This window comes from Andrographis paniculata, unplaced genomic scaffold (assembly GCF_009805555.1).
Source record: "Andrographis paniculata isolate CXL003 unplaced genomic scaffold, ASM980555v1 Contig50END, whole genome shotgun sequence".
NCBI lineage: Eukaryota > Viridiplantae > Streptophyta > Magnoliopsida > Lamiales > Acanthaceae > Andrographis > Andrographis paniculata.
The window spans coordinates 860337-875047 of NW_026137585.1; the positions used below are offsets into that span (position 1 = coordinate 860337).

General features: G+C 22.8%; 2 protein-coding genes across 2 annotated transcripts in view; one reads left to right on the plus strand and one right to left on the minus strand.

The window, feature by feature from the left end:
* Window positions 1-14711, plus strand: part of LOC127253313 (elongation factor 2) — an 83697-nt gene that overhangs the window by 42260 nt on the left and 26726 nt on the right. The window lies entirely within an intron of this gene.
* Window positions 458-3103, minus strand: LOC127253201 (transcription factor MYB10-like). Its single transcript, XM_051277650.1, has 3 exons — window positions 2942-3103; window positions 1369-1498; window positions 458-1127 (listed from the first exon to the last, which is right to left on the minus strand). Exons 1-3 carry the CDS (start codon window positions 3078-3080, stop codon window positions 458-460), a joined length of 939 nt encoding a protein of 312 aa, XP_051133607.1. The 5' UTR covers window positions 3081-3103.

The window sequence follows — 14711 nt, forward strand, 5'->3', positions numbered from 1 at the left end:
CTGTGTTAAGGTATAAAATTCAGCATGCGACAACATGCATACAAACAAAAAAGGACGGCGGTAGTCGCGTAAGGGCTGAAGTTGAACTTGTGACCATGAGGTCATGGATTCAAACCCTGACGACTCAAATCATCTGCCACACATGAGCTTTCGGGTAGTGTATATATTGAAAAATATAAATAAGCAAATTAAACATAAAATAAACCCCAAATAATTGTTTTATATATATTGATAGATGGGGGATAAATTTAAAACCCTAAATTAATCAACCAACCAAGCAAGGAATGTCTGTCACTTATCCAATCACCTAAGTCCACGTGTCGATATAAACCATCAACACGTGTCCCTGTCTGTATCGTCTCCTCCAACCAAATATTGAGAAAAAAAGAAAGGTCTTACCTCTCAGCGCTGTTCGATTAAAATTAGATGTCAATATTTAAAGGCAGAGAAGGAAAAGTCACGGCGCAACGGAGTTCGAATCAGGACCAAGATCCGGGACCTTATGAGCACTCTCCACTGGACCCTGATCCACCGGCGCCACGTCACCGCCTCCATTGACAAACTCATTCGGCAGCTCGAGCTCTGATTCCAACAACATCAAAAACTGTCCGTAATCGCCGTCCACCTCATCCACAGATCCTCCAACAGAATTCCCCTGCGACGAGTCTTCACTAAGCATATCGAAGAGCTCCGAGTAATCGTCGTAAGGCTCGAACGGAATCTCGATTATGAAAGAATCGCCATTGTCAGGGTTTGCAAGAACTTCCTGCGGCGGCGGCGGCAGGATTTCCTCCGTCCCCGTCGTCAAAGTTGAGCCGTACGATGATGTCGGTGACTCAGACATTGGCTGACAGTCACCTGCATTAATAATCCCTGCTGCAGCAGCAGCAGCAGCAGCAGTATTATTGTCGTCAATAACCATGGAATTTGGGTCCTTCTTCATTACTATCACTTCGGTGACAACTGGAAACCCTAATTCAGGTTCAGTGGGCGTTGCTTCGGTCACATGGCTGTGACCGGAGGCCTCTTCCGTCACAGCCATCAGCTTCTTCTTAATGCTTGTGTTCCAGACATTCTTAATCTCATTGTCAGTCCTTCCCGGCAAGAACTTGGCTATCGCCGACCACCTTAAAATAGCAATAATAAATAAATAGTATAAAAATATATGCATATAAAAAAGTTCATTTTTTAAAAATTATTTACTTATATTATTATCACTAATGGACCTGATCATATATTTTTTGTACTCATACTATTTTAATGAAAAAAAAAATGTTATTACTAATCATCTTAAAATTTCAATTTTATCATTATAAAAAGTATTATTAATTTATTAATAAAATAAAATAAATCAACTATTAAACTTACTTATTTCCCAAAGATTTGTGAAGGTTGATTACAATTTGCTCTTCCTCACGTGTGAAATTGCCACGTCTGACGTCGGGTCTGAGGTAATTAATCCACCTCAGTCGGCAACTCTTGCCGCAGCGCATTAATCCTGAAAAATATAAATATTAATATGAGAATAATATAATATTAAATAAAAAAATGTGCTCGAATTATACAAGAATTTTGAAAATTTGAAATTATAATTAAAAATATTTTGGAAATATGAAAAACAATGAACAGTTATGTGATAGTTGGGTTGTTTCTTTCAGTTAGAATTTAAAATAATATTTAGTACGATATTTTAAAAGTATATGAGAAAATGATATAGATTTCAGACAGTAAAAAATAATAAATAAATAAAAAAGCAGTGAAAATATCAGTAAAACAGAGTGAAATTAATTTTTTGTTTTTCTTTAAAAAAAAAAACTTAAATTGATTTGTATAATAATTAATTGTAATAGAATTAAAAATTGCAAATTAATTTTAGTGGTGATTAGGACTTGGTAATGGCACCCTCCAACCACTCTTTGAAGAATAGCCTGCTTTAAAGAGCTAGGTATAACAAATTAATTATGTGTTTTTTGTTACAAATAAATAAATAATTAGGTGTAACAATTTATTTATGGTTCTGTTAAAAAGAAATAAATAATTAGGTATAACGATTTATTTATTTTCTGTTAAAAAGAAATAAAAATAGTCTTTGCTGGCTACGCTAAATTACAAAAGCTTTGTAATGATTTCACTTACTAAAATAAAAGAACCACGCAATTTCCATTCACTTAAAAAATAATAATAATAAAAAAAAAAATAAAACACCAAACGACGTCGTATCATGTCAAAACAACATAATTCATCAAAACAAACTACTTCACTTGTCACGTGTTAATGGTTCACATGAAAAAACTCTTCAATTTTCATATACTAATCACTTTTTAAAAATAAAAAATAAATAAATAATTTTAATATAACGATACCAAAAAAAAAAAAATGTAAGTAACAACAATACTTTCCGCAAAGAACAAAGATCAACTCTTTTTAAAGAATTATCATCTTAAAATCAAAATGCGTTGCCACAGTACAACACTTACGACGGTTACCAAAGATCAAATTTTTTTTTGTCTTAAAATCAATCATTGTCGATCGTTAATAACGACACAATAAACAAATCCACATATATATACTCGCAACTAATAACAATAAATAAATATTTCATAAGTTTCTATTTGTTGAGATTTATTCGGTGCGCAATCAAAAAATTTCAACGATAAATTCCCACATAAAATAAAAATCCAATTTAAAAAATATTGTAACATCCAAAAACCATATACCCTTTTTCCAAACTTCAAAATTCAAACTTTTTTACATTTCAGAATTACCAAAAAATAATAGTAATAAAACATTACATTAAATCTCTATTTAATTCACTTAAAAAAGCAAAAATAAATAAATAAATAAATAATTTTCTATCAGAATAAAAAAAAAAATAACATAATCATCAATGGCAGATTAGAAACCCTAAAACAGAAGATGAAGCAGAAAGAAAGAGACAGACCTGCAAGTTTAGGAAGAGCCCTCCAATTATTATGGCCATGTTTCTGAATAAACGAGGTTAATCTGAGGTCCTCTTCAGCGCTCCATGGGCCTCTCTTAACCTTAGTTTTGTCGCAGCAAGGAGTTCTGCCTTTCCCCATTAATTAGGGTTTCGAAGCTTTTCCTTACAGAGGGGATTTTTGGACTGTTGGAGGGAGTGAGGAAGAAGACAGTACGGACAACAACGGAGGAACAATGAGGAGTGTGTGTGTATATATATGTGAGAACTCGTGAATTTTTGGTCAATGAAGATTTAATTTTATTTAATTTTTTAAAAAATACTGTGTAACTTTTTTATTTTTTTAAATTTTATGGGAATTAGGGAAATTAAATGTGCTTAATCAGATATTAGTAGTGAGTGGTTATGATTCTTGTAATTATTTGTGAGAGTTTGTGTAATAATAATTATTTATTCATTTGTACCTGACTTTCAGTTTTTTTTTTAAAAAAAAAAAAAATCTTTTAATTATAATGATGTTGTTCTCTTTAGTTTATTATTATAAAGTATATTATTATATTATTATCATTATTATTCAATTCTTTTATATATATATATATATAGAAAAAGAGTATCAAATTTCTTAAAAAAAAATAAAATTACAGTCAATAATTATTTTATCCAAAATTTTAAAAAAAATGCAAACAAACGAAAAATACCAAGTAAGCAAACATATTTTTAATGATAAATACGTTGTAAATATGATGTTTTTTTTAGTTAAATGATAAATTTTAGAAATAAAATAAAATCAAGCTTTTAAAATATTATAACTAAAATCTTCTTTTTATTCAAAAAATTACATTCAGTAGTTAAATTTCCATTAATTTCTTTTTACAATTATCAAAATAATAGAATCTAATATATACAAAAAAAAAATTCAAACCAATTTTTTTATATGATTCTCAATATATATATATATATATATAATTTTTTTGTATAATAACTATACAACTTTACATACCTCACACTAGAAAATAAAATAAAAAATCTCAAATTAAACACTGAAAAAACAAAAAAAAAACCCTTAAATTACACAAACAGGCAAAACTTGCTTTTAAAAATAAAATAAAGTAAACAATTCTTGGTAATCCACAGGGATGATTATTGTCATTATTTTAAATTAGAAAGGAAATTAATAATAATGAAAAATTATGGCTATATTTTCATTTTTATGCTATTTTAGGGTATTAGAAATAATTGTAAATTTTTTTTAAAAAAAAAAAAAAAAAAAAAAAAAGCTACCAAAATGTTTTATTTGTATTAGAATTTCCATTAAAATATTATATGTAAGACTTTTGTATTTATGTTGTTTGTAATAAAAATAATAATCAAAATTATGAAACATATATATATTATATTGATGTCAATTGATCATATATATATATTTTTTTGCATTGATAAAAAATTAAATTAATTAGATTTTATTTTTAAAAATATGCGTACACTATAGCTAAGTAAATTATGCAATAAGTAATCTAATTTTACGTATCTTTTTATTATGTCTTACTATATTTTCCATAAACTTAGTTGATCCTTGTTACATTTTTCTAGTGAGATAGTAATTTGAATTTATGTAGTAAATTAATTGATTAATTTATCGAGTAAACAATTGATCATGGAATTTTCGATAAACCTAATGATCGGTGTCTTTGTTAATTTTCGATCAAGTAATAAGATTTTGTATATATCTTTTTGGTTTTCGAATAGTTGATGATATTAAATGTTAGCGGTCCCTAAGATTCAACTTAAATAATTAAATTTACTAAAAAATTAGTTGTGGCTTGTAAATAAATGTGTCTACTTTCAGTAGTTTATATATAAACAAACTAAAATAATAAAAAATAAATATCGATGAAATTTTGATTTTATATATTTATAATATTACCAAATTTGTGAATATTGCTATCGTGATTGATCACATAAATTTCTTTCAAAATTGATTAGATATATGTTTGCAATTTTAAAATGTTATATTCAATTTTTATTTTAATAAGAATACTATAATTTTTAAACTATTGAAAATAACCAAAAAGATATATATATATATATATTGGTTTTGTTTTGAGTCTGAATTTTTTATTTGAATTTTAATTTAAACAATATTTGTTGTAATATTTTTTGTAAAGAAAATAATAATATATTTTTATTTAGAAAAACTTAAATGTATTCATTTTAGTTTGATAAATATTTTAGATAATATAATTTTAATATTATTTTAACAATTTAATTTATCCTTACTCTTACAGAGTTATAGTAAATCACAATGATTTAGGCAGTAAAAAGAAAAGTTAAAAAATAAAAATGAAATGAAACTTTTAATAAAAATAACAAAGTATTGAAACATTCTAAATTAAAAATAATATCAAAAGATTTTAGCATAATAGAATATACAGATACAGGTTATCTAAGTTGTAAACTTTTTCTATAATGTTTTGTAAAAATAAGTATTTATTTATAATATAGTTTATATATAAAAAAAATTAATAAATAATATCAAAGCTTTTAAAAACATGTATATAAAAATAGATTAAATTCATAGGACTTGGCATGTTGATGTCATGTTACAAGTCATAATGGTTTAGGTCACCAGTCATGAAAATTTCAAACAATTTACCCATAAAATAAAATAAAAATAATTTACCAAGTCAATAAAATGAGGAAATTAAAATTAATTTTAAAATGAAAGCAATAGAATTATTAGCATTAATTAAAATTTATTATGTATAAGTCCATGTGTTAGGGAAATCAGTAAGCAGTCTAAGCACCTAATTTTGACATATATATATATATATATCATTTTCTTCTATTTAATTGGTTGTGATTTGAGGCTTTAATTAATAAAATTTTAAATTGAATTTTAGTATAAATATGTGCTTGTTTTAATATTTTTTTTTAAAAAAAATTACTTTTATATAATATAAAAGAATAATTTAAAAGTGAATAATTTTTTATATTTCAAATTTAAAAAGTTTCTTCAAGTAATATTCTACTAAACAAACACAACAGTAGAAATGCAATGATACATTTGTTTTCCATTTTAAAATTTCAAGATTGTCAATAAAATATTTTTTATAAAATAATACTTCCTTCGTCTCAATACAATAGTCTTGTTTATTATTTTTGTTCATCCAAAAACAATAGTCTCATTTTCATAAATAATCATATCACGATAAAACTAATCTTATATTTTCATTAATATTACACGATTGTCACTACTTTTTACACTAATACACTCACAAGGGCAAAAAAAATTTTAACCCTTATTTTTTATCCGCTATCAATATAATATCAATATTCTTTAAATCTTGTGTCAAACACAACTCAAACTATAGTTTTGGGACGGAGAGAGTATATTAAAATACTACTCCCTCCGTCCCACGTAATTTGTCTCTATTTTTTATTTTCGTCCGTCCCACATAATTTGTCTTTTTTATTTTTTGAAATATAATTATGCATTTTAATCGCATTTTAAATTTTAAATTTTATAATTTTTTTAATTTTAATTAAACTATTTACTTATCTTAATTTTAATCTATAATTATTTTTACTAAATAATAATTATTTTTACTAATACACTTCTTAATTACTTACTGATTATACTTTACTTAAATTTTCGTATCTATACTAATAGTCATGTATTTTCTGGAAAGAGGAGAGTATTTAAATTTAATGATTTTTACACGTTGGTGTGCTTACGTAAGCCTTTATGCATGTATGACGTTTGACATCATAAACAAATAAAGAAATACTATCATTGGTTGAAAATTTTAACAAAAGAAATGGTTTTTTTAGTTTGAATTTTCTATTTGAGTCTTACTTTAAATATTTCTTCAGTTTCAATATAATCGACCTCTTTCATGAATAACAAGATATATATGGTAATAATATTTAATTAGTTAGTTATAATAAGTTATGATATTATTTTATTATTTTTTAAATATAATTAATAATATTAAAATAAATTTAATATGTATAATTAAAAAAATTAGAATATATATTTGAATATTTTAAAAATCATATCACAATAAAAAAATATATAAAATATTGATATCATTTCGTAAATAATAAAATTTTTATAATACAATTAAATAAAAAATACATTTATTTATTTGTAATTGATGTAAACTAATTTTATAAAAAAGATGAACTTTTAAATGTGAAATAAAAACATTTTGTTTTCTAATAGAGATAGAAATAAAGAGATTTTGAGTGAGTCTTACATGATCTATAATATTATATGTTATATAGTTAATTAAGTTGACTTATAGAAGTATTTGTTAAATATATTTTTATTTAGTAAATTTTATTAAAATAAAAAATATAAATTGTTATGAGATAAATAAAAAATAATAATAATAATAATAAATTAATTAAGGAACGATAGAGTATTATTTTAATATCATATTTTATTAAACATATACTTCCTCCGTCCACTTACAATGTTTACATATTTCTATTTTGGGACGTCCAATTACAAAGTTAATATTTTATTAAATACCCTATTTTTTTCCACAAATACTCTTATTTTATATCACATCATTACTTTTACACAAAAAAAAATAAAGGTAAAAATATCGTTACACTACTTTTAACTACTCACTGTAATTAAGATACTATTATTTCTTAAACACCGCGCCAAAAATAAATGTAAACTTTATAAGTAGACGGAGGGAGTATTATATTTATAAGGTTTTCACTGATTATCAAATCAAATAAGATTTAAACTAAACTTCAAATTAATATTTTCATTTCAAATCAATTTAAAATCAAATCAAACAAATATGATGTATGTAATCAAAAATATCATATGCAAATTTTGCATTGTAAAAAAAATAAAAATAAAAATAATAAAATAAAATGAGATGGATAGTGGTTGATTTTCACCTTTTAGTTAGGTTAAAGATATGATGAAAATTGACATTTTAAAATTCCAACTATAGTCAAAGAAAGAAGTACAAATGTTAGATTTTAGTAGGTCAGATTAAAAGTGGAGTTGATTTATAGCAATTTATTTGGAATCTTAGAGGTTTGTTTTTAAGTATTATTTTAAATTGAAGTATTTTTTTAATTAAATATATAAAATTGAGTTATAAATAATAATAATAATATTTTGTATTAAATTAATTATGTGAAAATAAGTATTATGTATTTTTTAAATATAAATTGGGAAGCCTATCAAATAAAATTTAGTAGAATTAGAACACACCCTATATTTGTTCCAATTTATTTGTTAGTTTTTCTTTCCATGTGTTTTTTATTTTTAAATATATATCTTTTTATGTATATTTTATTGTTTTACTCTTATGTTTTATTTATAATAAATTTAAAATAGTATTGATAAGAATATTTTAAAAAATAATAAAGTAAAAGTAAAAAAAATTGTAAACAATTTAGGATGTCACAAAATGAAAATAACAACAAAGAAATTGGAATTAATAGAGTATGCCTTCTATCTTTTCTTTCAATTGTTTGATTGTTTATGCTTCTTTTTAGTTTGTATAATTTTGATATATTTTATGATTGTTATTGTTTTGCTCATATGATTTCAAATAAAAATATTATCATACATCCTTATTAATGTTCAGTCACATATTTAAAATATTACTATTCATTTATTCAGCATTTACAAATTTCAATTAAAAAATATATATTATTTTTTATCAAAAAAATAATATTTAAATATTAAGTAAATAAAAATTTTAAATAAGATAACTTAGATTGAAACCATAACCAAATAAAACTACTGTTTAATTTCAATTCAAAATTTCAATTTATTTTTTTAATAAGCACATTTCGGACCCCATTTTGACCCTAATCTAAGTTGGGTTTGACTAAGAATTTGAAATAAAAATTTATCTCGTAGATTTTTATTTTTTTTATAATTTTCGTTCTACTCTTTTAACATATTTTTTTTTTCAATTATGATTTTTTTAAAATAATAATAAACAATACAAAATACTTTCTATAAAAATAAATAAATAAAAAAAATCAAACAAAAATCTTCAAATACTTATTTAAAAAATAAAAAAAAAATTAAATATTTAATTTAAAATAGTATATTTTATAATTTTGACATAATTTCTCGCACCAAACATAACAAATCAATTCGTCTTTGCGACAAAGCCACTGTCAAGTCAATAAAAAGAGTTTAAACTTCTCGGTATAAATGCTAAGTTTATTTTTATTTTTAAAAAAATAAAATAAAATAAATAAAAATATTTTTTTCTTTTACAAAATATTTTATCATATATATATATTAATACCAAATTCAAAGCAAATTTTTTCAAACTCTATAAAAAAAAGAAAAAAAAAAGAAAAAAACCCAAGTATTGGTATAAATAATATTGAATACTTTTTTATCATCAATATTAAATAATATTAATCTAAGTTTAAAATTTAATAAAAAAAATTATTTTGTGCAACTTCTTTAGAATATTGAATGTATATATTTATTTAAAATATTCTTTTAAATTTATCTTTTGTGTTCAAGATATTAAGTTAAATAATAAATTTAATTCAAGATTATTTCAATAGTATTCAAAATCCTAAAACAATTTCGGTTTGTTTGTTTAGTCACTAAACCACATGTTTCTACTATTTGCATTCTGCGTTTTTCGAAAAAAATATATTTTTTCTTCTCATAAAATATCTCATCATATAGTATTTTAACAAAAAATTTTCAAATTTATCAAAAGAAACATACCAATACACCCTAAACATCTTACAAAGTCAAACATAAGTCTAATCATTTGACATTGAATTTGTTTGATTGTAATTTAAAATTAGTTGTTGGTTTAATTTTGTATTTAAATAATATTTTAAAAAGGATATTTTGTAAAAAAATTAAAAAATTATTAAAATAAATAATTAGATAAATAACGTTATTTTAATTTTAATTTTAAATTAATAAAAGTCCAAAGTCATAAGGAGAACAAGTAATAAAAGAAAAAATAAATACCCAAGTGAACTAAATAATGTAGACTAATTCTTTACTATTCAATTCAAATACGGTATATTTATTTTAAAACATACATTTTTATTTATTTTTGACAAAATATCATATTTTTAGATGTAAGTTAAATTTATGTTCATTTTATCAATAAAATAATAATTTTATCCATTAATAATTTTATTATTCATACTTTAATAAGTAATATTCAATTACTGGGTTTTCCATTTATTTCATTACAAGTTTTGTGCGCTCCTAAATAAATTCTTATAATATCTCATTTTATTTTTTATTTATTTTATTTTAATATTAAAATATTAATATTAAAATATTAATATTTTTAAATTTTTATACTCAATCAAATATTAAATTATTGTTTAAAACGAAAATTCAATATAAACTTCATTTTTATAAAAAGTAAATAAAATTTTATATTTATTAATACTTACGCTTTCTTCGTCCTGTAATAATTACACATTTTTTAAAAAAATATTTTATAACAGCTGAGACATTGGGTGTGTTTGTTTGAAGGTTTGGATTTTGGATTGGAATTTGAATAGTAAAAATTTTGAATTTGAATAGTTGTATGATGTGATATAAAATAGGTATTGATGTGATGTTTTGAATGTAAATTTGATTTTTAGTATAATATAAAAAATAAAAAATAAATATTTGATTTAATGATTTTGAAATAGAAAAAATTGGATAAATAATTGAATTTAAATCCAATCCTCCAAACAAACATATCCCCTTGCAATGCAAAAAAATCGGGATGGTAGGGTATTTATATTGTAAATGGGATTTGATGATCTTGGACTTAAACAAGTAAATTGGGCCGAATTAAAGCCCATATATTGAAAAGTAATATAGTATAATTGTTTATTACTCTTTCTAATTATTTAATATTTTTTATTGTCTTTTAAATTTATACAAAAAATTATTATAAATAATTTATTTATCTATAATTTTATTATATATACTTTAATAAAGAATAATTAAATTTTTATTTTTATTTTTCTACTTATCACATCATTTTTATATTCTTATTTACTTTTTATCTATCTCATTTTTATATTTAAATATCATTATTTTTTTTATATTCATATCCAAATGAAGTGTAAATAATGAGATTCATACTTACTTTAAAATAAAATAAATGAATACTTTTGTTTGAAGAACTAAATATGATGAAAAACTAAAAAATATATAAAAATAAATAAATATTGTTGGGCCTGTATAAATATAAGAACTCAACCTAAATAAGCCTATAGCCCCTATAGTAGTGGGCCCAGTCTAATTTCATTTGGGCCTGACTATAATACCAACCTCTATATATACATTTAATTATATTTTAAAAACTATTATAAACAAATTAAAATTAAAGATAGTAATAGGTTCGGGTATGCCCAAATTTTGACGTGGATCCAACTCATTTAATTGGGTCAACACTAATATGATTTGGATTCAAGGCTAATGCTGGACCCATATAATAATAAATAAATAATATCAATAAAAATATATGTTGGCCCTGAAAAACAAATTTAAAAAAATCAATACAGAAAAATCCCGCAACACAGACTGGTTGTTCATTAGAGACGATCGAACTGCGAGTGAACGACGAAGAACAATAAAAACAACACAAAATGATAACCCAGTTCGACTGCACCAACCTACATTTGGGGGTTCAAACCCAGGCGAAACTCACTGTTAAAACCTGAAGCACAGGATGTGTGAATACAATCGAGCTATACAGTCAAAAAAATCTACTTTTATGATTTCCCCTACTCAACCTATCTCATACACCCCTCACCCTCAGTGTTTTATTTTTTCTTACTCAATTCTTTCTATATCTTCCAAAATCTATTTTTCTCTACTCTATATTTTATATAGAAGCTTTATATTCAAATATAAGAATATTTACCCTAACAAATTCAACAAGAATGGAATCTATTATTCCACTATCTCTCCCTACATCTACAAAGTTTGTTACAACCAATATTTGTTATCCCCACGCATGGATTGAGGGATCAACGAACTTTCTCCATCAATTTGTTTGGATTTTCATTGAATTGATCAATTTGAGTCAATTTTTTTTTTTTTTTGATTAGGTTCAAGACAAATTGAGTCGCATATGTCCATCATTGTTCGTCCGTTGTTCGGACCATCTGCAAACAACATCAACCAAAATCCAAAAAGCAAATACAATCTACTTTCAACAATATATATATTCTATAAACATAATTATTTAAAAAAAATGCTTTTTTTAAATATAATTTGTTTACCTGTGATGATCGGGTGTGTTTACTTGTGAGATTTATTTTTTCGTTTTACTAAAACATCGAATCAAACACAATACATATTTATATCACATCAAACAACTATTTCAATTCAAAACTTTATTATTCAAAACCAAAATCTCACAAGTAAACACACCATTGAAAAAAAAAAAACTTTAGGTTATAAGACCTTACCGAATAGGGTCCGATCCGACTATAATCAGATCCAATGGCATCACACAAAAATATTGATGTGCTGAAAACAAAAATATATATAGATATATTATTAATAATTTTCAATACGTACAAATTCTATTAATTATTTTTTTCTTATAAGATATTAACAAGAACCATTAAAATATATTATTATAACACTTCGTAATTTCCCATAGCTAACAATAGAAACTCTAAAATTTCTAGTCACTAAAAGAACATATTTTATACATTACAATATGATTTACTTATATGTAGATATCGTATAGATTTTATTTTATTTATTTTTGCACGGCTAAAGGAAACATTGGCATACCAAATTTTTTAATAAATTCAATATTTATTGATATGATAATTCTATCGATTTTTTTTATATATATTTTATTAATCTATAATTATAATTATACACAGCTAATTAGTATTATACTTTAATGCAGAAAAATTAATATATTAATTTCTTAGAAACCTCAAAAGTAACTTACCATTGCAGTAAAATATAGGAGTATTAAATTAATTGCATGCATTAATTTAAATTTAATGCCCAAATTTTAAAATCCCACTATGTATTTGTGACATATATCAATAATAATAATAATAATAATAATAATAATAATATAAAAAAATAAAATAAAATTGATTTATAAATTATATTTATTCAACATAAAAATTTCTGATATTAGTTGGAATTAAATGTAATATTTAATATGCCTAATAATTTGGCATTTATGTCTCTACGTAAACTGTTAGACATATATATTGATAAATTAATATTTAAGAATAAGTTAAATGTCAATTTGTACTGTTATTATTTTATTTTATTTTATATTTGGTCAAATTGAAGCTACATTTATTTATGGTAATAAATTAAAGGCAATTTTAGGACCCATATTTCCATCATTTAGTCAACAAAAATTTTAATGTGAGGTTTACTAATTACCATAATTTTATGTTTTTAATTTAATTTGAATCGAAATAAACAATTACACATATCTTGTATTGATTTTGGCAAAAACATCAAATCAAACATTCAATTCTTATTTATTTTATTTCACTAAAATTTAATTTTACATTCAAAATATCACGTCAATATATATTTATATCATATTAAACAACTATTTCAATTCAAAATTTTGTATAGTATTTTATTACTATTCAATGTATCATTTTCTTGTAAAAGATTTATGGTTGTGTTTGCTTTGACTTTGTTCAATTAGCAACAACAAAAAGAATAAATAAATAAAATACATATAACTTTTAAGAAAAAAAAATTGTTATTATTATTATTTCTATAAAATATCACATTAAAGTGTTATTATACAAATTAAATTTTAAAATCAGCTTTTGATAGGCATAATATTATAAGGCCCATGACTCATCATGTTTAGGAATTCATTAAAATCCATCTAATATTAAATGCAATTAATCCATGTTACCTTCAATTGCACCTCCAAGAAAGATTTATTTTTATTTTTAAATTCAAAGTCAAATTTAGTTTTCAATTTCAATAATACAATAATACTTAATAGGTCTCATATATTTTGCTATTATCTTCATATTGAGTATTGAGATGTCTTAGAGGTTTGTTTATTTTGAACTTTAATTTTTAATTTAAATTGATTTAGATAGTTTAATTGAATATTTTATAAAATAAATAATGTCATACTTATAGAGAATCATGCAAATTAAATAATAATACTCCCTCCGTCTCATAACAAAGTATCTATTTTTTTATTTTAGTCTGTTTCATAACAAAGTATTCATTTTCTTTTTTAGTAACGGCACTATCTACCTAACATTACAAATACCCTTACAACTTACAATATATTACACAAATGTTATTACATTTATATCATACCATATTAATAAGGTTATTTTAGTCATTTCTACTTTATTCTTACTACATCTCAATATAATACTAATATTTCTAAAATTACGTGCAAAAAACAAATATATATCTAGCTATGTATGAGACGAAATGAGTATTTATTTTGATTATGAGCCCAAACCAAAGAAACCCTATTAATTAAATAATACTTTTGAAAATTTTCATTATTAATATACAAGTTTTTTTTTTAAAAAAAAAAAAAAACCCTGTTAAGTATAATTTATAAATTCATTACAAACAAGATGTAGAGCTAAAATAGTCAAATAAAATATTAAAATTATATCGTTTAAAATATTATCGAAAAAAAAAGTGGCAATAAAAAATTATAGCAAATACTATTAACAAGGGGGGAAATAATTAAAATATAGTCGATTATAATTCCATTGTAAATTTATTTAATTGTTTTGAGCC